This window comes from Electrophorus electricus, chromosome 8, assembly GCF_013358815.1.
Source record: "Electrophorus electricus isolate fEleEle1 chromosome 8, fEleEle1.pri, whole genome shotgun sequence".
NCBI lineage: Eukaryota > Metazoa > Chordata > Actinopteri > Gymnotiformes > Gymnotidae > Electrophorus > Electrophorus electricus.
Window position 1 is genome coordinate 17,279,886 of NC_049542.1, and position 26,334 is coordinate 17,306,219.

Consider the following 26,334-nt stretch of genomic DNA (forward strand, 5'->3'; position numbering starts at 1 on the left):
CAGAATACAGTGGGTCTGTATCAGGTTATGAGCCACAGGTCCCCCCCACCGGCTGACTTGCTAGTCAAGGGGTGTTTGTGTTTGTGTGCGTGTGCGTGTGTGTGTGTGCGTGTGCGTGTGTGTGTGTTTGTGTGTGTGCAGGGGATGCTGCTGGATAACAATTCATGCATGTTACCTTGGGTACCTGCCTCCTTGTGGAGATTTATTGGCTGGGAGAGTTATGGTGGTTTATTCAGGAGTACTGCAGTATGTGTGTGTATTCGACTTCAGTTTCCTATTCGTGTTCTTTCTAAAGTGGGAGCTTGTTCAGTGTCTATCGCAGCAGGTGATGAGTATTACGTTTGGTGCCTGTCAGAGGATTTGCATGTGCATGAGAGAGGGAGAGAGAGAAAAAGGGAGAGAAATAGGGGAGAGGGGTGGCTGTGCTTCAACATTTCAAGGTGTGTGTGACTGTTGTACACTCTGTTACCTTCGCTGCTCCCAGTCTAGTGTTAAGTGTGGTTCTCACTCTCTGTGTGACACAGTGCATGCAAGGCTCACACTGACATTTTAGAGGATTATAGTATGGTGTGGATCTGATCCACATCCCCCCCCCCCCATTTCTTTTAATCAGCATGTCTCATCTGTTACCTCTAGTTACTATCAAAATGGGACTTTTATGCATCCAAAATAAATCCTGTTGTGCACAATGTGGAGTTTACTGTAAACAAAGTGTAGGCTGGAGCATTTTTATCCAGGGATTTTCAAATAGTCAGTAGTACTCGTAGCTGTCCTCCTTTCTCACTCTCTCTCCCCATCCCCCTGTCCCTCCTTCTCCCTTTCTCCCTCTCACCTCTCTTTTCCTCTCTATCCCTCCATCCCTCCCTCTATTTCTCTTCCTATTTCTGTCTCCCTCTTTCTCCCTTTCCCTCTCTCTCCCCTCTTACTCCTTGCTGCCTGCTCGTCTCTCTCGCTCTCTCTTTCGCGCTCTCTCTCCTTACTTCCTACCTGCTCCCTGCTCTCTGCTCTATAGAACTTGCTTGACCCCAGCTTTAGACTTTGGCTGAGACTGCTCTCACTAGCTTCGATTGGCTGCCTGCTTCAAGTTGCCTGCTTCAAGTTGCCTGCTAATCAAACACTTGCTCTTGATGAACAACGGGTGACATCTGACTGTGGTATCCAGCACATGTTCCAACTTGCAACTGATATCAGACCATAGTGGCTATCCTCCAACATTGTTAATGCTCAGGAATGGTGGAACTGATGGCTCTTGCCACGTGGATTCCACTCTGCAAGTGGGAGTCTCAAGGGGAGGGAAATCATCCAGAACGGTGGCTTTAGTTCATGCCATGGAGCTGCTGGTGTGACTGTGGGGATTCCACACTTGTCTCACCATCTTTGTTGATGTGTTGTGTTAGCGTGTTCCAGGGTCTCACCCGCCGCTGAGCTGTGTGCTAGCGTGTCCCACCCGCCGCTGAGCTGTGTGCTAGTGTGTTCCACCCCCCACTGAGCTGTGTGCTAGCGTGTCCCACCCGCCACTGAGCTGTGTGCTAGCACGGCCTATTTCAGCAGGGTGTGGATGGAGTCCAGTCTTATCCACAAGGTCAAGCTTCAGTGGTAAAAAACAGACATGAACTCTGCTGGTCCTATCCCTCATCTTGTTCCTGGACATCGGGGGAAATAATACTGTCTATTTATAAATGAATGAATCATTTTTCCCCTTTTGTCTTTACTCCAAAAGCAGAAGTAGTTGGATGATCTGTGTAGCCCGACCTGACATTTATCCCTGGTGAATGCTATCTGGGGCTGTATTTAAGGATGAGCGCAAGGATGAGGGAAGAACAGTACAGTGGGTTTACAAAGTGCTCCCCCCCCACCCCGCCCCCCCCAAAAAAACAACCTAAAAAACAAAAAAAACAGAGGAACAGATTCTTCAAAAGTCTCGTCATGTCAGCCGCAATTGGACATGCTTTGCTAATAAATGCTCATTATCACAGCACTGCAATGAGCAAGGTCTTTCTTTTCTTTTGGCCAAAACTGTGCAGAACCCCAGCAGGCTACATACCTCCATGCCTAGCAGTTAATTGTGCATAATTAACTTTGTTTCCAAAAAGGTGCAAAAAATGTTGGAGGGCTAGATTTTTCACATGGGATGAAAAATAAATTGTCAGCACCTGTCTAGAAGTTCAGAGGTCATTCCCCCCCCCCCCCCCCCCACACACACACACACTCCATTAGATTTTCCCATCCAGCTATTGTGTTTATCTGGCACCACAGTTTCAGAATATGTAATATGTCAGCTAGTATTTATACAGCAGGATTCTGGGCTAACCAGGTTAGAAATTAGGACAGAAATAAATAATTAGTGACTTGGCAAGATTTTTAGATTACAGAACCTCTAGCATGAATACAAATTGAACAGACTTTACTCTTCTTCCTATCCTTGTCCTGGAACTGTTTCCAGTTCTGGCGTATTTCAGTGGGTGCCCACACAGTCTGAGCCCTTGCCCTTTTCTTGCACAAAAAGGACAACTGCTAGGATGACCAGCGAGAAACTAAGGAATTTCAAAATGAATTATTGTTATTATTATTTTCAGTGTCACTCGAGTAGTTTCTCTGAGGAGTACTTCAGCTTCGGCTTCGAGTGGCTTCTCTCTGACGCAGAGGGGCGTTTGCACTAATTGAGTGGAGGTTTTCAGCGCTTGTCCCGGCTCTGCCAATTTCACAGGCGGTTGAGTGTCTCTCAGGCATGTGAGCGCTATGCCCTACATTCCCTTTGCATGTTGCACACAGACATACACACCCACACCCACCCACGTCTTTTCTGTGAGACAGCTCTGTGCAGGCTCACCTCGCCTCTGGTCTCTGATGTGGATTCCTTCACGGCAAATCAATTTCTGCACCTATTCCTTACTCTTCGACGCTGATCCTCCCTCTACCCCTCACTCCATGATGACACCAATTCATATTTCTAAAGAAAAATAGATGTGTTCTTGATGTGTTGTTGCATTTATTTATTTTTTTGTTGGTTTCTTTTGGGAGGAAGGGGAGACTGAAAAAATGACTATGGGTAAAGTGATAACATCTGTTTGGAGGCATTGTATGCCAGGAGTGAAAATGGTTTCCTCTCGTCTGGGCCGGCTTGTGTCTGATGCTGTGCAGATGTGCAGCTGGGCTCTGACTGTAAAACTTATAAGTATTGTCATAACATTGTTCGACTTCTCCAGTATTTCCTGTCTTCTGCTTAGCACTTTATTACTGATTCTGGACAGCATCCATACCAGGAGAGCTCAGAGAGAGGCATAGGGAGATGGAGGGAGAGGAGGAAAAGAGGTTCAGTCTTCTTTTGTAGCCAGCATGCCCTGTCCCACCTCCAATAACACAGAAGTCGTTGGATAAACAGCTTTTGAGAGCCTGAGAGACAGAGTGGCAGAGTGAGGTGCAGCAGGAGGGAGATGGAGAAAGAGGAAATGATGGAGGCAGATGGAGAGTGAGGAGCTGACCAAGGAGCAAACAGACAGGCCAACAGAAAATAACCAGGTGAAGGGAAAGATGGGCTTCATTCTCTCTCTCTCTGTGGGAAGAGAAAGACAGAGAGTGGGTATGATCTCCAGCTGATTCAGTCAGGGCTTGTGTTCATTTCCTGTGTAAGATGCTGTCTGCAGACAAGGAGAGAAAAGGGTCTTTCTTTCTCTGTGGACTGATGATCTCTCTTGCTCTCTGGCTCCCTCTCTCCCTCACTCAGGCTCCATCTGCGTGCATACACACACATGAGCTTGCATATGCAAACAACTCACCCTGTTTTTCTTTGTAAAACTCACTACGCGCAGTCAGCCAGCCACGCAGTCAGCCAGCCACGCAGTCAGCCAGCCACGCAGTCAGCCAGCCACGCAGTCAGCCAGCCACGCAGTCAGCCAGCCACGCAGTCAGCCAGCCACGCAGTCAGCCAGCCACGCAGACAGCCAGCCACGCAGACAGCCAGCCACGCAGACAGCCAGCCACGCAGACAGCCAGCCACACCCTACACAACTTATCATCCCTATTCTTTCCACATTGTCTTTCCTTCCCAGCTGAACTTTATCTCTTCTGATAAAGAAGAGATAGTCTTTCAATAACATGCCTTTAAACAGTGCCCACTGCGCTATCGCATAGGCCAAATACACACAGAGGGAGCAGGAAGCGGAGTATTCCTCTTGAGCTCTGGCAGATCCGCACATCAGCCCCAGTCCCGCACATCTGTTCTGGACACTTTGAGTGATAAGCATGGTAATCCATGAGTTTCATGCATAGGTTGATAATCATCTCAGACGTTGTTCTTAATTGGCGCGATGCGTCAAGGCCCCTTCACTTGTCAGTTGAGCGTCGTGCCAACGAGCTCGATTCACAGCACTGACGGAGGAGGGGTAGGAGGGCATCCATGCGGCTCGGAATCCATATTCCTACAGAGCCTTCTTCAGGCCCTCATCGTGTGCATCATGGTGACCACATGGAGACAGTCACTCATGTGACTCTACAGATCTGGCCTGTCTGAATGCTGGCCAATCGCAGTCAACACTAAGATGGCCAAGAGCTGATCAAATGTGACATGCTGCTGATAAATGAAGTGCATTGTTGGTCTCCCAGTAAGACCGCTTTGATCTGCTGCTTGTGTGTGGGTGGTAGGGTGGGTGCGGGTGCAGGTGCATGTACATCTCTGTAAGTGCCTCGCGTCCTGTTTACAGGTTTGGGGAAAGCGAGTTTGCAAAGCTGCATCGGTACTGCTGATTCATTGTGATAGAGACGAGGCATCCCGTCAGTGCTCACACACCTCGAGCTCCTCCAACCCTGAGGTTTGCTTACTAAAAGTGTGGCTTTTATATGTGTTTGTGTGTGTGGGTGTACAGACATGTGCTCTTCATCACGGCATGCATGCACTGCCTGACGTGTGTGTGTCTGTCTCTGTGTGTGTACACAAGTGCGGATAGGTGTGGATGTAGGTGTGTGTGTGTGTGTGTGTGTGTGTGTGTGTCCATGCACATGAGAGATGAAGAGTGCATGCATGTGATGCTGTTGACAGTGCTTTGATATGTTTTGAAAAGGCACTGGACAGTTGAAGAGGACATTAATATGGGACGTACTTGCTGTCTCTGATGCTGCTAAGCCCCCCTCTGACAGTGATGTAATGCCTTCAACAAAGACCTGCTTCAGCTGCACCTTCCAAGAGCTTGGAGGACTTTGTCCATCTACTTGCTCTCTTTACCAACCAACCCTGTCTTGTCTCTTAATTCTCCAGCCAAATATGGCCCCCTCCCTACCCCCACATCCACGATATATAGCAGGGGATGAAACAGTGGAATTGAACTAAAGGTTCTAGCCCTCACCCAACTATATTCCTCCTCTTGGCCACACCCCTTCTCCTGGATCCCCCCCTTCTTCTCCTGGTCATCTCCTGCTTCTGTGTCTTTTCTTCTGTTATTCTTGGAGTACTGTTGCTCCTGTAGCTCCTCAATCTGATTTGTAAGGAAGCTTTGTTTTCATTCATACCGACTGACCTGAAGGGATTAATCACTTTTTCTATATCTGGAGCTATGCCCAGAAATGAACTCCACCTTCTCTCCATCTCGGGCTGCGAACTCCACCGTCTCAGTCTGTGGTGAGAATGATTGCTGGGAGTGTCACCTCAACATTGGGCTCTAGGGAGGCTAAGAAGGTCCCATGCTGAGAGCAATTGGGCATAAGCTTTTAGAGATGTCTGTCAGGGCCTATCTCTTGGGCCTGGCCACATGATTACCTCTAAATGGAGAGGTGCATTTTTAAAAGAATGTTTGTGTCATATTGGCAAATCTGATTGCGCTCCATGGGTTACAACTGCTTTATTAAGACCAAGAAATGAAGCATTTTTGCAGAGATTAACATTTTTAACTTGGCTCCCATTAATCATCTTACACACAGAAGATGAGCTTTATGACTGAGATTTTAGTACAGCACCATGGATCCATAATTAGCAATGAACAACAGCTAAGAAACTTTTAGCCTTACAAATGGAAAATGCACCATTTCACCTTCATAGATGGACTGGCTCCTGTCTGCTCATATACACTTAAACAGTTATAGGGTGCATTTGTGTATAGACAGTACTTTTGGCTCAATTACTTATATTTTACTGCCTTACATGTCTTGTGGTAGGATTGGACACACTTGCGTGCAGCTGCACATGGCCAGAGACCCAGAAAAAAAAAACAACTACCATGCCAAGTTAAAGCCGATATGTACATTGGTAAGAGTTTCAGATTCACGTTTTATCTATATGCATTATTAATTTTATGCATAACCACAACTGTCCTCCAGTTAAAGCCACTGTAATATGCAGAAAAAGCAGAGAATGTTTTTCTATACCATGTTTCACACATCCTTACATTCAATTTATTCTTGTTTTATGTAAGCAGGAATAAATATACATAGAGAATAATCTGATGAAATAGAAATAAACAGAAGGAAGAAACACCAAAGAAACTCTAAAACAGGTTGTGTGAAACAGAAATGGGTCCAGTAAGTAGCCTATGCATGAATTTAAGACAGTATACCAGAGATGTAACTATATAGAACTGTTCTAGTGATTCTAGTTCTGTGTGGCTCTAACTCTTCCTCAGTGTGTGTACTTCATTTGTGGCTGCTGGTGCTTGTTTAACTTAAACATCCATTCAGATTCCTGCAACTCCTTCACACTTCATTAAGTATTGGATATTACTTTGAGTAGCAGTGTTGACCTTTCACTGCTTTTTTGATCCATTTTGACATTTTGGCAGACCCTTGCTCCAAACGTCATTCAGGCCATCTTGGCCCTGTGATGTCACCGAAGTGTCTAAGCAGTGACACTGCCTGCTGCCCAAAATGGACTTGGACCTGTGTCTTCATTGGGCTTCTTTGTTTATACACACACACACACACACACACCCACCCACCAACCCCCGACCTCTTGTGGGAGCATGCTGGATAGTTTTACTCTTCTTTACATGAAGCAGAATTATAGATTAGTCTGGACAAATGCTAGGTTAAGTAAGCTTGATCAGAGGAGATGATGACGATTATATCAAGAGTATTGATTTAGGAGAGAAGGCTCTGGGTCCAGCACAGGTAATGCATTTTTGCTGTTAACGCCACAATACACAACTGTAGAGTGAAAAATGTCTGGGCATGTTTGCAGGCTGAGAGAAAGAGCTCAGAGGCAACCTGTTTAATTGTTCCCTGCTGAAAGACTCAAAAGCACTTTCACTAAGGAAAAAAACCTCTGTGCCTTAATGCCTTTGTGAGAACATCCCTTAAAAAGGCCAAAAGAAAAGGGCTTTCCCCTTCATATCAGAAAGTTTATATTGTCTGCCCTTTCCCAGATCCAATTCTGCAAGAAGCATGAAGGAAGCGTACATATGCTTTCATGCGCAGCCTGTGCGGCTTCACCTAGCTTACCGTGCACATGGAAATTATTCCTGCACCGAACACAATTGGTCTTTTTATTATTCACATCCTTTATGTATAGATGCAAAGCACCTTGTCAGAAGATGTGGTGTCTTGCTATAACTTAGAACTATGGGTGTAATGTTATGTATGTTCATCCCGAGCCATCACTGTGCAGATGTTACAGTTCGGTGCATGCAGTCGTATGGAGAATACATAACAGGAATAAAACAGCTGAAGTATTTAATGTCTCTACAAGCTATGTTCTGTAAAGTTATTACACAAAATGGCTGCAAATACATTGCATGATGCCTGAGACATTGTTCTGTGATAATTTTGTTAAAATGTTTTGGCTTAAACTCTCATTTCACATCAAAACACTCATAATGACTTTACATTAAACCAGTGAATGATGAAATTTTGCAAAATCGGTGGAGACCTTATTTAAGCTTTAAATGGTGAACAAGTGGAACAAATTTATTATTTTTAAAATTTTGCATATTTAAGAGAGAAAATATGCTTTTCACTTTTGTATGACCTATTGCCTTTTGTTTTATTCACCAGCCCTACATAAAAACAATACCCGTGTGAGTGTATGTTCACTATTTACATCTTACTGCTTTATACACTACAGGCAGAACCAACTACCTTAGGAGGGACTGTATAACAGTAGATGGAAGAAAACTATAACTTGCACTACTGTCTGTTCAAAATAAATGAAAAAGAAATGCATTTGGTTGTTTTTTGTTATTTTTTTCCCCCTGTTGTACAGAACTTGAACAGAACTGTGACGTCCAAACCATGGTTTAGACCATGACTTGTGTACCATTATACCCGTGCTTAGAACCTATATCATTCATATGATACTGTAGAATCTGGGCCTACAGTGGCAGCTGGTGCACAACAGTCTGAGCACTTCACCTCAAGTCAAGGCAGTAGACCAGGTTCATTCATGCCTTGGGATTCCAGGGAATTGTGCCATTTCTGGGCAAGTCTAAGTTTGGGCTTTAATGGGCTTGCATGCTGAGAGCATGTTGATGCCCCTCCATCTGTGATTCACAGCCGGAGCCCCTTTCTCCATGTATGTGAGAAGCATGCACTCCTCCTGACCAGTGTGTCCCCGAGGGGGGTGGGGGTAGGGGTGGGGGTGGTAGAAAAATCACAATTTATTGATTATCAACTGCTTCCATCCCTTATTCCTGGGTTGACTGCAGACTCTGGGTACCTATGCTCCTATACATATGATTCCCAGAACATGTAGGGGTAATGACCCCCCCAGCACACACAAGATGGCCACATACAGATGGCCAAAAACAGTACTGTATCTGAATAGAGACATGGACAGAGAGGCTGCAGTCAGAATTAACCTTTAATGAAAGATTTGCTAGGATTTAAATTGCCAAACACTGAGGGGACTGGTAAAAACTCATGTTCAATATATAAAGGTACATGTAATTAAGAAAAATGTAAATTCTAACTTGGAGTTGAACTTTGTGTGCACAGTCAGCATTTTATCAGCCACATCAAGCTACATGTGGGTTTCTCTGATTATATTGGGGTCTGTTTGTGCTGATACCTGCAATGTATGCAGTGTCCTGTGCATCATACACCTGCATATTCTAGTCCTTAGAAGAACTTAAAAACAGTTGTCATGTAATCAAATAAATGTAATTAGACCCTGGACCTGTGTAATAGATCTAGTCTGCTTTCGCACTGGTTCTCACTTGTAGATAGACTTTCAGCATGGATTCAATGCATGTTGCAAATTAATACATTTGAAATCCATCAAGCTACTTCTCTCTTGCTTTTAACATGCCTCACAAGCTATGAATGATATTATCCACCCCTCCTCCTCTTCTCGCAATCCTGCTTGACGCCTTGTTTATGTCTCGATGGCCGCAGGACTGTGCGGTTGAGTGGACCTATGGTCAAAGAGGTGAAGCAGCCATGTCATGATGGCTGAGACCAGCTGCGCTGAATGCTGCTTCCTGTGTGTAGAGCCACTGAGCCCATGCTATCCTCCACCAGTTGCTCTTAAAGCCATGTGCCATGTGGCCTTCTAAACTAATGATACACTGTAGTTTCATACCTAGATATGTACCTGGTTATAGACTGTTTTTCTTTTTTTATTTTAGTTTATTTTATTTTTTAGTTATTTTAGTTATTTTATTTTTTCATTTAAGAAAGGGTATATGCAATCTTTTTAGTAGATGAGCTTTTATTAATTGAATTTATAACAGCTCAGCACTATATTGCAAGATTAGTGTCTGATCTTTTTAGAGCATATACAGCCTCCCACTTCTCCTCAGTGTTTGACTTTCACCCACCTCATTAAAAAGTGAGCGAAAGTCACTAGACTCCAGTAGAGCCATTGGTACCCCCGCCCCCACCACCCTATGTCTGCACCCCGGGCTGAGATTTACAGTAGCGGGGTTAATGAAATGACCAGCGCTACTGTACTTGAGGGATTGGATCTGTAATTAACAAAGGCCTTGCGTTAGCACTAGCCAGTGGCAGAGGTCAGGAAAGATGGAGTGATTTGCAAAAAGAAAGGGATGGGAATAGCAGCATTGCACTACTAATGTGGTCATGGCAAAAATTGTGCTAGATGCGTGAGGGTAGTGGATGTATGCAGCTTTTGACTCTATATTTAGCAAAAATTGTAAACAGGCTAGCAGCTGAATTAGCTGGAGGGTGAGAGGGGGCAGTTTAGCACTCTTCCTCTCCCCACTTGCTCCTGCTGAATCTTAGTAGCGTCTGGGCACTAACCCTAAGCTTGGACCATAGGCTCGCGGGCTGCGCTGGGGGCTAAACAACATGCTGCTGCAGCTCATCCTGTGGGCTGATGCATCTTCTGATGCAGTTCCACTCTTAACATGTCCTGGAAGCATCAAGTATGTACCCCAGGCTTGTAGGTACATTGAAGAGATGAGTAAAAATACACTTTTGGTGTATGGGTGTGCACCACCAGATACGCATCCTGAAATGGGGTACTTTCTGCTGTGGCTCTGCTGGCCACTGAGCAGGGCTGTGCTGCTTCATAGCCTGGCGCACCAGGCTGGAGCCAAATCATGAAGCAATTCTCTCCCATGTGGTGGTAGCATCACTTCATGTGCAGATGTCTTCCAAGGAAAGTCATGGCAGTCAAGTTTTGTTTTTAATGAAGAAGTGTAATATAGGTAGTGTTGCTGCACAGGTAACTGCAAAAGAGTTGTATTGAATTTCCCGTGGATAGAAATTCAATTCTGGCTTCACCTGACACAAACTCCCTCCAAGTGAGACATTGCAGCCTTTTTCTGAATTGAGCCTCAGCGTGATCTCCTGCAATTGGCTCTTTCTGAGGAGCTCTGAGCCCTCTCTGCAGACTGATGGAGGTGTTGGCCCCTTAACTGTGATGTTTCTTCCATTTTTCCCTATTCCAGCAATTTAGCCCAGCAGCTAATATAATAAAATGCCATTCATTATCCCTCTCCCTGAAAACACCCAGAATTATCCAAATTAAGCACATTGAAATTTGCTTCTTGGGTCTCAAAACTCTTCACCTCCTCAGCCACTAATTTAGAGGGCTTACTTGACCAAGGTTGCCTGGCAATTAAGACCTTGTGTCACTTAGGTAGTTGAATTTTCTAATTTTTTTCTTGCTTTATTATAGTCTTTTTATTAGCTGAACCAGTGCTGTACATTTAACGGCATTTATCAGATGTTATTATCAAAAGTGGCTTATAGTTGTGACCAACTTGAGGGTTAAGGGCCTTGTTCAGAGGCCCAACAGTGGTAATTTGTCAGTGGTGAGGCTTGAACCAGCAACCTTCTGATTACCCGTCCAGTCGCTTAACTGCTGAGCTACCCCTGCCCTTGTTGTATACGCTAGCCTGAATATCAAGAGGTTGTGGGGGTCCAAGGAGCTTAAATTTTAAAATGTGGCATCACTTGCACTGGGCATTTGGTTTACTTGCAAGGAGTGCAGCCTTGGCACTTCTCTCCACAGAACACCTGCTTAACGATGAGAAGGGTCAGCCACTTGACAGCGCCAGCGTGACTCCTCAGATTCCTGCTTGTTGCAACAGTCTAATGGGATCATATGGCCTTTTGGCTCTAGGCATGTAGCTTTTCACACTGGGACACTGACAAGCAAGGAGTCTCCGCCTCAACTGGACATCTCTCACCAATAAATAGTGCACAATGGTGTTGTGTTCTGCAAACCAGGCTGTTTTATACAATGCTCTCCTATGGTGCTGGGCCTTTTTTTTTAATGCCATCCATGCTTTTACACTGAGCATGACAGAAGGTCCCTGACTCAAGGTCCCTGTGTCACTTATCAAACGTATCCCGCAATGTCTTGTCGCCCCTTCTGCTGGTGTGTTTGAGTGCTTGTGGTGCTACGGGGTTTTTGGGCCAATGAGCTCTGCTGAGGCATCATTAGCAGCAGCAGCTCCAGCTGTGCTTTTCTCTTTAGTTTTACAGTAGAGTCCTTGGTGAATTTTTGGGCAGTGGGACGGAGTCATACACACTGAATATGAGAGCACCAAACATTGGCCTTGGAAGAATGTTTCTGTGAAATTGTGGTACATTGACATATTTAATTGATCAGTTTAAGGATTTAAGCAAGCAACTACTATGCATGCATGATCCTTGCCACACCTCAGGTTCAATGAGACCTGCAATCTGTCATGTTCCATGTTTATGGCTAATCTTGAACCCATAAACAAACAACTAAAAACAATTATTATGTATCTAGTGTTAGTCCATTATTGGGCTGGACTAAGATACTGGATTAATCTCACTGCAGGACTAATATTTGAGAAATTGATGTAGTATTACTCCTGCAGTGGGCATAATCTGGCCTTGAAAAACTGGCATCATAGAGCAAGGACAAACAAGTTTGAACCCCACATACAAATTTTAGGTTTGTGTGTTTATATGACATTTGTATTAATCATATTTGTCACTAGACATTATCATCTATTTCAGGAAAGGACAGGTTTGTGGATGGGCAGAGCTTGGGTTTTCAGTATTGTGGGTACATGCAAGAAAGCATGTAGGGTCCAAATACAGATACAAGCAACAAGAATTACATAAAATCTATAGTAACTAAATACATAGAACTGTAAATAACCCAGTAAAAATATTACAGCAAAATATCTGAGCACACATAATAAAAAGTGTCACAACTTTGTGAAAAGTAAAGAGGTTATATATACCTTAATGTGTTATTTAGGTTTTTTTTTGTTCAACAAAAAATGTGTTTAATGCGCTATTGAGTGGTAGTTGGATGTGTTTAATGAATTGGATGTATTCCGATTGACTTGAAAATATTCTGTATGATTGCATGGAAGTGTTTAGCCTAATTAGAGCGGCAGAATCTTTGTAAGCAGCATGCTTGCATCTCTTTTTTTTAACAAGTGAAAGTAGAAACTTAAATGACCAGAAGTTGTGTATAATGTATTTATTAAACATAAAACAAATAATACATAATACATCAGTTTGAGAAACTTAGGCTTTTTTTGCACTTATTTTGTCTATAGATAAGCAAATATATAAATCATATTCCGCTCTCAACTCTGGAGCACCATAATCACATAAATGGCTACTGTTACCTCTTAGAGATTTTTTCCAGAATCACTCGTGGCTTTTGGAGTTGCACAGTTGAGATGTTTTAATCCACTTGATGTTTTCTTCTGAGCAGGATGTCTGTAAGGTCTCTGTTGCCAGTAAAAGCTCCAGCAAGCTGAGCTTGTTCCTGCCATGAAGCACATCACTAATTAGATTCCCATCTTTGTTGCAGATGTGTGTTCGGGGGTGCATTATGTAACTGAATCAAATACCCGTTTATGCTCCAGCCTTTAAGGGATCAGCTGAATGACCCGTACTCTGAAGTGACTTCAAGCTTTGCCCTCAGTAGTTCATTTTTGACAACTGCTTCTTGAAATTCTGATGTTCAAGTGCCTCAGCTAAATTTTTCATGACTACTAAGGTGGCACTCTCTTCAAACTATCTGTGTGGGCATCAGCTTGGCTGTCTGCTCATGAAATAGTCAAAGAGCTTTTGCAAATTCCATCGACATGTGGCCATTCACCCCTGGACCTCGGTCCCGTTTGCTATTTTAGCATGGGCTTCACCACCCTGTTCTCATATCAGCGTCTTGCCGGCATGTGACCAGGGTTGGTGTATGTATTTATTTATTTATTTATTTTATTTTTTAATTTTTTTATTTTTTTTTTTTTCTCTGGCCCGGCCACCTTCACAGACCTCCTGATCAGGACCAGCATATAGTCAATGAAAGACGGGGCCATTCCGATGGGGGCGAAATTGAGCTGCTGTCATCTATGATCCCTTGTAGAGCTATTTCTCGGCTCAGTTAGAACGGCTTGAGCCAGTTAGAACAGCAGACCATGATACTTCACAGATACTGACTAATGACATATTAACAGAATTTTCCCTTCACACACACATTGTGGTGAATTGTAGTTTCTTATTCACCTTTGTAACCCCTTTATTTGGGGGGCAGTGTCACACTAAAGCTCTAACCAGGCTATGGTCTTGTGCCTGTCTAGAGCACAGTGATGTAAAGTGTACAGTAGAGTGCTGAGTCTTTGTTAGCTTCACATAGTCGCACTGCTTCATACACCTACACACTCTTACACACTCTCTCTCTCTCTCTCTCTCTCTCTCTCTCTCTCTCTCTTTCTCTTTCTCTCTCAGACTGATGTTTCCGTGGCCTTTATTTCCCCTCAAGGGCAAGGTGAACTGAGGTTTCCATGTCCTCCTTTCCACACCGTATTACAACACAGACCATTAAAGTGAAGTGTGCCCAAGCTTAGCTCATGGCAATTCCCAGGGTCAGCATCTTCAAAGTCTTTATAGAATCATGAAGCAAACCACTATTATTTTCCACAGGTTGGCAGATTACATATACTAATAAATTCAAACCTTATTTCTGCCATATAGACAGGCAGTGGCTCGGTGTTTCCTCATTCTGTGCATGTGTGATAATCCGCACATTTTCAGCCTATCCTAAGAAACCAAATGCATATTAATAATTAATAATGATCAATAAAAAAAAAAGTGTTTTTAACATGTGCTGTTTAGAAGTATTAAGGTGAACAAAGAGTCATATCCCATGTCTCCAGGAACACAACTGCCTTTGTTCTAACAGAGACTAAAGATGACAAAAAATGTGAAGTCATGGATAAACTAGCTTGGCATAATCTTAGATAGAATAGCCATCTTCCATCTTAACTGTTCATGGGTTGTCCCAACCCATAACTGTCATTTCCAACACATGAGTGGATATGGTAGTGATGTCATGGCCAAGATCCTGATATTCTCTGCAGCCATTGTCTCAGGCCACCTGCTTTCACAATCTGACATTCATGCCAGTCTGCAACAAACAAAGGGTTGGTGGAGGGTGGGGGTGAGGGTACTGACAGGGGGGACTGGATACAGAGGCAACAGCTGACGTGTTCTGAAACCCAGCCACTGTGTAAGTGGCCATACTTTCCTTGTCACCTGGACAGAATGTGTCCTTGATGCCACTGAATGTAGGAGGATAATGTATATCTCAGGAAGCTTTAGGTGGGGGCCTCTTGAGTTCATCGAAACTGCCAGAAAAATGTAATGCTTTTGGATGGATAAGGAGAGACTGCAACACTGTGAAGATTTTTTGTTGAACGCAGAAAGCAAGACAGAAAGACAGAATAAAGACAGACACCTTTTGATTTTTAATCAGTTCTGGATTTAACTCCATTCCAGCACTGCACTGATGCGCTTAGAATTTTCAGCATCAGTGGCCAAGCATGACTCTTCCTCTTTCTTTACTGGTCATTTCCGTTTGTGTGCATTCAACAAAGGGCCCTACTGCCCTGAGCTAAAAGGCTGTCAGTGTGCATGCCGATCCGAGTGCAGCCCATGAGGCTCTGATGGAGCACGGCTTATCTTTGATCTAATCCTCTGATTTCGCTGATCTGCTCTGACAGAGTGGGAGAAAGGTTTGAGATGGCCTCAGAGAAGTGCGATCTCACCAGGGGTCCATCTCCTCTGAGCTTCCCGGTCTGTATGATTGAACAGTGGCTGGGCAAGCCAGCCAGCTGGGTCAGGTCAGAGTGGTGAGGGAATATCGTCACTTTTTTGGGGCTGTACTTGTCTTGTCCAGAAGAAGGCTGAGATGAGAGCAGCCTGATTCTCTTTTAAGAAGCTCAGTGCATGCTCTCCAGCTTTATGGCTGCCATGTTCCTGAGGAAAGCTTTCTTCCCTGTTTTAATAAACGCAAGCTCCTTCTGCCATGAAGTGTGTCAGGAGGGAATCAGAAAGCTTCAGGATCTCTGCTTATTACACTGAGATGTGACCTCCCTAGTTCACCTTGAAAGATTTTAGACAGAATAAATCTTAAAAGAAAAGAGTTCATTTATAACTAATAAATAAATAATTAATCACAAATTGAATTGTGTTTAGGGGCACAATTTAGCCAGCGACATCAGATTTGCATAAACCTCCTTGTGAAGTAGAACTTGATGGTTCGATATGTCTGGAATTGTAACCAGATGTTTGCCTTTGGCATTGAGATAGAACTGCTTGAACTACAGAATGTTGATGCAGGACTTCTACAATTGAAATTGTCAGTAGGGGTTCACCTAATTTCCCTGCAGCTGATTAAATAATTGTTTATTTAATGTAAGAGGTCCTGTGGATTGCCTAAGTGAATTAAATGTAATTTCATTTCAGTGGCTTTGTGTACAAAGCAGTCCTTTTAAACCTTGCTATTACTCCTGTCCATAGAGTACGTAATGAAAGGGTTGTGATTATTTTCAAAATATTCTGTTCTTAATTAGTGTCAGTCCAAGGCCATCCTTGTGGAGAATCCTCTCTCCCCTTAACCATTAAGAACATGTATTCTCTCTCAAACACAATCATACAGTTCAGTTGCCTGCAGCTGACCATGGAGAAAGCCTTGTACAGCATTGTCAAGAAATTGTCCAATACCATGAATATGGAACTCAGGAAATTATTTGAAAAATACATATAGTAACACATTTTTCTTCTCTTTACTTCCAGTGTCAACCCAGAATCTGTTCATCTAGATTAACTGAATCTAGATCAGGGCCACTGGCATCTGGCAGTATACAAAGGTCTTGTACTGGCTCATTTTAGCAATGAGATGACACGATTGATTTGTTGGTGAGAGGAAGGATGGTAGTCTCCCACCCCCTCACCTGGGATAAGTGGAGGGATTTACTGCAATGTAGGAACATGTTCGTTAAATAAATAGATGTAATTAGGTCTTGGCTCTAATTACTTCAGATTCTTTTCACAAGGGCTGAATCAGTCAGAGTCCCCAGAGCACCTGGAGCAAGGCATTAATAATCAGTCATGTACAAATGGAAGGTACTGGGCTACACCCACAGAAAGCTCCAAAGAGCAGGACGGCTGTTCATCTTGGCTGCTTTGCAAATGCAGGGAGCTCGGCTGATCTTTGCCTGAAACAAGGGCTTTTACCATCTACAGTGCCGATGCACCAGACCTCACTATGCCACTTGCTGTGCCCCAAAAAATTAGTCCATGAAAATACATCATGTGGCCCATAATTTACACCTCCAAATATTCCTGGGAAGTCTGGTGATTGGAGGGATGCTTTGTGAAAGGTACTGGAGAGCAATGCTGTCCTGCCATTTCTTATTGTGGTGGTAAGAAAAAAAATTGTTTATGGACAGTATTACTCATATGTGATTGACCTGCAACAGGATTAGGGTTAACACAGGGTACCTGAGGAGACAAAGCATAGTGCAGGACAGCAGAGGAGACACCCGATGAGGTCCTTCTAGCAGGAGGAGCTGATGTAGTGATGAAGTGGAGCAGGTCAGGAAATGAGCCCAGGAACCAAAACTCCCTCCCCCCTCCATGAAGGAGGGTTAAAAAAAAACAACAACCCAAAATACATTATCTCACTGAGCAGCCGATGTGGCGGGCAAGAATAATGGCCGAGCACATAGGGAAAACAAAGACAATCAGGGCTTTCTCTCTTCCAACACCCCCGACTCCCCACCACCTGATCAGTTTTCCTTCAGAGAACAGCTGCAGCCAGCCAGCAAAAAGTGGTGGTATTCTTTCCTCCCGTCTTTTTCATCTTGCCCACTCTCCGAGATGTAATGGGGGTTGGGAGGGCGGTGAAACCTGGCAAGACTAGGTGCACATTCGTTTGTACAGATGGCAGAGCATAGTAGTTGATCATTGAAAAGGAAGTCTGGGATTATGAACCACTGGACAGGAAGGGGTTATTTTTGTGCTTTCCTGTGTAATTGACACTTGAACTTCTTGGATCGAAATCTCCTCTAAACACCCACCAAACCCTCTTTCCCATGTGCATGCACATACACACTCACACACCTCCCATCATGTTCCAGTTATAAGACAGCCCAAGCCCATTTACACATACACACACACACACCCCTTACTTGGCACAGAGCTGTAGACTATGTGTATTATGTGATTTGTGAAAGTAGTGCTATATGCAGAAGTTTAGGATACAGCTCCACTTGAATGTGTCTACAAGCACAGACACTGTGTGGTGTACAGAATACGCAGGAGGAACAGATACATGGTTCCCCACTGCCAAACAAATAGAAAAAAAAAGGTTTATGCATATATTCATATTTAGGAAATAGTAATGACTTGTATTTGTGCCTAGTTTTGTTGACACTTTCAGTTTTGTTTGAAAAAATGTACAAGGAAACTAATAATAAAGATCATGGTTTTTTCCTTATGAAGGTTCTTGTTGTTAACTTAAGGTAATCTTGCTTGCTTTGTGTGTGTTTACTCCTTCCCATTTGGTCTCTAGCCATAACACAAATACTGCTGCTTTTGGCTTATTAGGAATTTGGATGGTTGCAAAACTGGGTTACTTCAGTTAATCCAGTTTGCTTTTTAAAATATCTACTGCAGTGGTACATGACCTGATGAGGCTCGTTGAATGCTTGTATCCAGTTGTGCTGTCTAGGTTGTGTAATATTAGAATGTCTGTAGTATTGCTGTCTCAGTTATAATCTTTTAGCCATCAAGGTAAATAAACATGAATAAATAAATACAATCCCTGCTGAGTAGTAAATGCAAGTCATTCATGTCACCAGCATTCCTACTGGGAGCTGGCTCTTTTGAGCATACACACACACACACACACACACCCACACACACGTGCAGCTGGCCGAGAAAAACTGAGAGCAAACACACATGTACGTGGCCTACGTCAATATTTAATGGCAGATTAAGGGAACTCCAGTTGTGACACTTTTGTCGGGAAACCGATATATTACAGTGCAGCCATCGGGCAGCGTCCTGAATTGGCATTTGCTTTGGGAGGGAGGAATTTTGATTTGATTTGGACTGGTTCTTCATTTTCGAGCCTGCTTTCCACAGCAGCTAAATAACACACGATTTGCAGGAGCCTTGATAAATGAAGGGGCAAGAGCAGACGGACTGATTGGGGTGATGGGCTGTGCAGGAGCTGCGTGCTAAGCCCGCCATGCACGCCGCAGCTGCGCTGATGCTGGAAGAGGAGGCAGGGCGGGGGAACACGTGGGAGTGATTTAGCTCTGCAGCCCAGAGGGCCAGGGAGGGAACTCCGCTGAGCCGATGACGGACATTCTGTTTGCACTGTAACACTAGAATTGGATAGGAAAGAATAAATCAATCAATCATGGCTCGCTTGTCAGGCCTAGCATGTGGCTCTCTAAAAACCCCACTGAGATGGGAAAATATATACATTCTCACTTTAGGACTGTAAGAAAGCATTGGGAAAGAAATTAGCCATCATTTGATTTGAATCTAATTCATTAGAGAAGTATTGCGGATTTGAGAGCAAGGATTTGGACACTAGCGCACAGGTGAAATCACAAGTTGAAACCATTGCTGAGAAAAGAGCATTAGGCAAGTGAATGTCTTAAAGAAAAGTAAAATTCTATATTTTTTGTATTTGAAGAGGCAAGATCACATTATGCAGTGCATAGTGTCTAGCAAGTTTTCAAACAACATTCTGATAATCCTCAGAGAACGAGTTTGTGTGTGTGTGTGTTTGGACTCCTAGGATGGGCCTTTAGAATAGCTTCTGGCTCAAATCATGGCCAGCTGGTCCGAACAGGGCAGCTCCTCTTTGGTCCAGGCAGGCAGTTGTCGCGGTGGATTTGCACTTGCTGATGGTTTACTGAAAAAATGTCTCCATGAGATTAAACGATTGCTATGCTAGTGCGGCAAGCTTCCGTCCCTCATTCCCATTTGCTTCTGTTCACTTTGCGTGTATGGGTGATTAATGGTGGATGTCAGCCGTTGGAGTGAGCAGGCATCAGAGAATGCAAGATCATAATTAGTTTAGCTGACGCGGGGCCTTCCAATAGCACATGCATCTGGATGGAAAAATTACCCTATAGGGAACTGGCTGCTCCCCAGAACTTTTTACTGATACATTGTGAAACACCCGATGAATCAAGTACCCGTTCACTGCCAAGAAATCTCTCTGGCCGCCCGGCCAGAATGATGCCGGCAGAAAGCTTTCCATTCGAAATGTATCAGAGGACAATTAGGAGCATTGTGTTTTTTCTGGCATGGAGAAAATTCTCCCTACACAGGCTGTCAGATGGTAAATAAATGTCACAGACTCTGTAAGGCCCAATGAGTTTTACAGGAGCCCTAATCTGGGTGACTTGTTGGCAGCTCACTTGTAGTTTGTGTGGCTGCCGAGACTAGCCCTCAGTAAATGAGTCATGTGTCCGTCCTCTCCTTGTGTGGGTAGTGGACTTTTAAAATTGAGATTGTTTGTTTGGAGAAGAGCGTGTCAAGCGAAGCTCTATTTAATGGAGAAGAGACCTGATGTTGGTCACTGTGTTGGGTAATTATTGAGTGGGCTTTGGATGGCAATCTCTTGTTGAGCGGAGGAGGCCATTTCAGTTCCCCAAGCACGGGAGACCAGTGATGCAGGACCAGGCGTGGACACCTGTGTGAACTCGCTATGTTCACTTGCCAACACAGTGGCATCTCACGATTCTATAAATCAATGGAAGGTTAAGTAGTGTAAGGATCTCTGTTTGGTTCTGCTAATCACACCATAACCTAACCTTCTGATTGGACAAAGTCTGTCTCTCCCCATTAGGATACGGAGCTTAGCTGCCGAAGCCCCCATGGTCTGTCCCTGTCTCCCACTGTCCTCCTCACTCTGTCTCTCCCCAGCACACTGAGTCTCCCCACCCCAACCTTTTTTTCTTTTCCTTCTACCTCTATTCATTCTTCTCAGTAGCCCACAGTCTCACTGCCTTTTCTCTCTTTCTCCCTCTCTCTCTCATTGCAGCGGCGGCGGGGATCAGGGGTCTTCTGCGCCAACTGTCTGACCACCAAGACCTCGCTGTGGAGGAAGAACGCCAATGGTGGCTATGTGTGCAACGCGTGTGGCCTCTATCAGAAGCTCCACTCGGTAAGGGGGTTTTGGGGAGGGCTAAGAAAAACTCCAGAGTGGGGAACCTTTGAGAGGCGGAGAGGGAGGGGCGGTCGTTTCAGCAGGCCACCTACAGCTTTCAGAAGAGGGGGAGTTGAACTAAACAGAGTGGCAGAAGGGCAGTGGCTGCCGTGCAAGTGCCTCGTTTGTGTGCTGTCGGGCTGTGGCTTGATTCCTGCCCTGAGGAGACATGACCCTTCTGGCCCCCTCAGGCCCCTCGCCGCCTCAGGCAGCTGAGGGTCCTCCAGAAGCAACCCTGCAATTAGTGAGTGCTGCCTCTAGCTAGCGTCGCAGTTGGCTGAACCTAGATGCTAGGACCAGGTTGCAGGCCAGCCTCAAACCCAGTCAGGTTCACAATTTTACACACTCACGCATTTTCATGTTCTCAACTTCCCGAGTAAGCATTCTCCCCCACACACCACCCCACTGTTTGAAGGGGTTGTACCTGTGATTTTTCCCAGCCACTGATTGCTTTCCTTATCAGGAAAAGATAAAGTATAAATATGTATATGTAGATCAAACATAATTTCAGACTAATATTGAATTAATGCACATTTCTGGATAAAGAGGACAGTTTTGCTCTTTTGGTTTAAATGAGAATTTGTGATGTACTCCATATGAACAAATATGAACTCAAATATGAACTCCATATGAACAAATCTCATATCTGCCCTCCAAAATGAAAAACCTTATAACTGAAGTTTGTATTCTAGTTCTGCTCTCCCAGTTCAATTGTGATTGAGATGTGCGTGTGCATGTGCGTGCGTGTATGTGTGCAAGCACATGAACAAGTGGTGTCTGTGTCTGTGTGTGTCTGTGTGTGTCTGTGTGTGTGTGTGTGTGTGTGTGTGTGTGTGTGTGTGTGTGTCTGTGTGTGTGCTCATGCATGTGTGTGTCTTATCCCTTGCTCATGCTTAAGCCTTGGCCTGAAACCTTGACATTTCTTCCTTTGAAACAGTTTCAGGATAAACATGGCAGGTAAACAAATTAGTCAACATTTGAGGAATTACATGGGTGAAACAGGGTGAGCAGTGTGCTTGTGCCCAGAGCCCATTGCTGGAATTTACTCTGGTTATACATTTAAGCCCTGGAACTCTGCCGGAACTGGGCTATGCCAAATGCCTTTTTCCCCCCTAATATGAGAAGCATTTGATTTCGGAGGCTCTCTTTCTTCGTGGTGGCCTCAGCTATCTGCCCCAGAGCTTGGGTGGCGGAGGCCTGGCTGCAGGGGCTGCCTGAGTCAGTGTGGTCGGTGAGGACTGGGCACCTAGACGTGCCATGGTCCGGCCACAAGGAGATCTTTCAGAGGCCATGCCACCTGGTGGTTTGAGTGGGCTTGGATCCCACCACAGACGCTCACATCTAACTCTCTGTCTTCACCACTTGTTGGCTTCATTGCCAGATGGGGGGAATACTGTATGCAGGATTAGCATTTCTACATTTATTGGTGGAGCTAGATGACTTTTGGTTTTTTGTTTTTTTTTTTCCACCCACAATGTACATTTTGCCATGTACCCATCTAGAATTATTCTAAAACTCTTCTGAAAAAAGTTGGTGGTTTAACTTTCAATTCTGTTGTTTTAGCAGTTTTTGGAAAATGAGATTTTTCCCAAAGCATGTAACTAACTTAGGCATCAGATACCAAAACTGGAAAAAGAATTAAAATGAAAACAGTTTTCTATCTACAAGAGTGATGCAGTGTAGACTGGACATTAAACAAGGTGTATTGAGCTGCTCAACCAGCTGCATTTACACTCTGAGATAATATGATGCGTTCAGATTATCCACCTTCACTGGTAGAGCAGTTGGCAGTCTAGTAATGTTAGTTCCCTTCTCTCCTCACCTCTGTGTTGTGTTTTGTTTTTTCCTGAGAGGAAATGTTTGCACTGGACCATCAGACTGTGTACACACCAGCCTCCTCCAGCACTTAATAAGCTAGAGGAAAAGAGGATTAGCAATGCATCAGGGTCCCTGGAACTTCTCTTGCTTGCAATGGACTGCCTTGTTTGTTTGTTTGTTCATTTCTTTCTTTTTGTTTCCATCTTATTTTTAGAATGTGACTGCTGAGTCATGTTTTCTTTCGAGGCTAATGAGAGAGAGAGAGAGAGAGAGAGAGAGAGAGGAAGAGAAGTTAACAGATAGGTTTTTGAAAGCATAACCAATCATGAGGCTCTTAGATGGCTAATTAATCACTTTGGTTGACTCAGTGTGGCCACTAGTACCAGCAAAGTTGTCCTCTTTCACACTAATGTAGCAGTGAAGTACTAGATGTATTTATACTTTTGAGCAAAAAACATTTACATGCTGTACAGAAATAATTTCATAATATCAACTCATAAACCCAGACTACAGAGGGCTCTAAACAATTGCTTGGGTTCCTCATGCTAGAGCACACAAAATCTGAAAGACATTTAAATTTTAATCTTCTAATAATTGGACGCAACATACATGCAGAGTATGTGCTACACCACAGCAGGATATAAAATGCTGTGAAAAGCTTCTGTCTCATCTTTCATGCAAAATTCATTGATGCAGCACTTATGCAGAATGCAGGTTTTGTTCAGCCCTCAGATCTTTGGGCCTGTGCAAAAGACAAATGTCAAAGGGGAAGAAAAACAAGCATAAAAAGCGTAAAACAGAAGGCTGGAATAGTAGTTTGTCTTTGCTTTGCTCACATGCTGCACGTTCGGGTCAAAGGCTTAATCTCCCACTTCTTCACATTTTAGCCCCGTAAAACCCTCACAACTGTGAGCACCGCCGGGGACGGTGAACATCCGTGCTGGGTTTGAAACGTGGAAAGCGGTGCATGAACAGGGCGGGGGCTGCATGTAGGCCCACGCAGAGCTTAGACGTGAGGAGCACACCGAGGCATTACGGTGAAAAGAGAGATGCCAGCTCTTAGCACAGCAAGCTTCTGTTTCATCTCCTCAGCAGAGGTAACTGCTGTTGGCCATCGCCTCGAGGCACTCTAGAAGGCAGTTGGAGAATCTTACAGTGCTCCAAGGTTTTCAGTGTGTCTCAAGATGAAGACAAAAATATATAAACTGTGCAATCCTCCAGAAATCATATTTATCTAGGAAGTGTGTGGTTTTGATAATCTGAAGGGCTGAGGTAAATCGTAGCACTCTTTGTTGCCAGATGCTCATATTCTCTCAGGAGTTGTTGTAAGTGTAGTACAATTTCATGATTTTCCTGCATTTATTTTCTTCTACTTTTTTTCCTTTATAATTTTTAAGTTGCAGCTACTACTCTTTCAGTGTATTGCTGTTGAGCTCATTTGTTTTGAGACTTTTACATAACAAAATGATATATATATATATATATATATATATATATATATTGTGTGTGTGTGTGTGTGTGTGTGTGTGTGTGTGTGTGTGTGTGTGTGTATGTTTATTTTTAACTTTATTTATTTTTGAATGACAAATGTTCTAGTCATTCTGGTCAGGCAGACCTAACATTTTACCCAAATGTTGCTCAGCTTCTATAGCTTTTAGTGGTTCTCACAAAAATATTATTACAAAGCAAACTAAAAAGCACTTGAATCATGCAGTAGTTTTATAATAAAGCAGCATGTGCAATGAATCCTAATGCTGTGAATTTTCAATTAGCTGTTGGAACAACTGAAAACCCAATTGTAGTTTAAACCTTCTTTTGGGCAGATAAAGAAAGAGGAAAAGAGAGATGAGAAGAGAGTGCTGGGTTTCTGTGTGGATGTGTTTGGGTGTGTGTCCATGCATGTTGGTGTGTGTCTGTGTGTATGCGAGTACGTTTGGTTGAGAGTGTTCGTGCATATCCATATGTGGGTACATGTGTGTGTGGTTGTGCTTCCATGCTTGGGTATGTGCGTCTCTGTGTGCACAGGCTGAGGGTCCAAAGAGGTCCGTCAGTAGAGGGTGCTCTTTCTTTTTGTCTGATTCCTCATGCAGCTCTGCTCTCCAGACAGACACCCTGCCTGCCAGCTTGCAATGAGAGCAAGCCCACTTTTCCACACCCTCCAGCACGTGGCATTACGCAAACTTGGAGGCACCATGAAATCTGTTTAACTGATTCAACTTTGCTCCCAAATGGCCAAATGTTCCTCACAATATGCACTTCGTTTTGCATAGAACATATGTTACAGGGCCAGGAGCATTGGTGGAACTGTGTTTCTGCATAAATCTCATTTCCTGAAGTCTGAAGGGGGAAACACCATCGGGGAAGAGAGAATGATATGTTCTATCATCTCCACATCCTCTCGTCTTTTACTGCCGGTCCTGCCCTGAAACTATGACGACAGATCAGAGTGCAGTCACGGTAACCAGCTGCCATGTGGGCTTAACATCCCCTGCAGCATTCACTGCTCATAGCTGGCAAATGATTACTTCCAAATCAGAGCACACTTATTTGCATTCTCTGCTGGTGAATTCTCTCTCCTCAGCACTGGAGAATGAGGGAGGAGGAAGTGGCTTCACCTTCGTCGCCTGCCTCTGCCCTTCCAATTAGTTGTATCTCCCAGTGGATTGTGGGAGACATTGCAGAGTAAGGGGGTGGGGAGGACATGACTGGCAGTAGAGCAGTGAGTGAGATGAGACTCATCAGCTGGATAAAGTTTGTGCATGGCACATTGGATTTGACTGGAGTTGACCAGAAACATGGTTGTGACAGAGGAGTAGATTACAGATTAGTCATGAGACTGTGGCTGAGGGTATGGATGAGAAGACAAACCATCCTTTTTCTTCTTTTACAGTTTTGTCCCTGAAAGAATTGTGAATTTCTCATTTTTCCAACCATAGTTGCAATTATTTTGCATCAGTCGAATCTTCATGACCATTACACTGAAAAAGCAGTCTTCTTTCTCAACTCTTTCCACTTGAAAACCTGTCACCTTTTGGACATGTTCTACATTTTGAATGTTAGGCCATTCATGTGAATCATAAGATCCCTGCTCACTTCATTCAAACACAGCACACAAGCAGTTCATGGTCATTTGTCGGCCAATCCATTGTCTGTATTTTATTTTGTAGACCAGTCAAAAGTAAGATAGCATCTATAGTGTCTTCCAAAAGACATCTGGAGCAATAAAATACAGAGTGGGTCTGTAGCAGCAGCGGAGCTTAGCGAAATGGCTCTGTACCAGTGTACATGCATTTGACTCCTCAGAAAAGGTCTGCTGTCTGACACACAGATCATATTTCTGTTTCTTATCTTTAAAATAAACATATTATTGTGTTCTTGAAGCTAAGGTTGGCATTTTATTAATTTTATTCATATAAATTTAAATAAATAAATGGTATATCAAATAGAGAATAAAACAGATTTAAGGTTGAAATGAAAATTTGAAGAGGCCAATAAGATGGAATAGCAAATTCGCAAAAGAAGAAAACTACCCTTGCCTTTTTTCAGAATTGGTAGACCTGAACAGTTAACAGGTAAAAAGCTGTTGGATATGTGAAATGATTTCTATACATATT

General features: G+C 43.7%; 1 protein-coding gene across 4 annotated transcripts in view; it reads left to right on the forward strand.

Moving 5' to 3' along the window:
• The window catches only part of trps1 (trichorhinophalangeal syndrome I), a 98,281-nt gene that overhangs the window by 63,172 nt on the left and 8,775 nt on the right, over positions 1-26,334 (forward strand). For all 4 annotated transcript variants that reach the window (XM_035528828.1, XM_035528827.1, XM_035528831.1 and 1 more), the window contains one exon: positions 20,738-20,860. In XM_035528828.1, the coding sequence (XP_035384721.1) occupies positions 20,738-20,860 (123 nt within the window). The remainder of the gene's footprint in view (positions 1-20,737; positions 20,861-26,334) is intronic.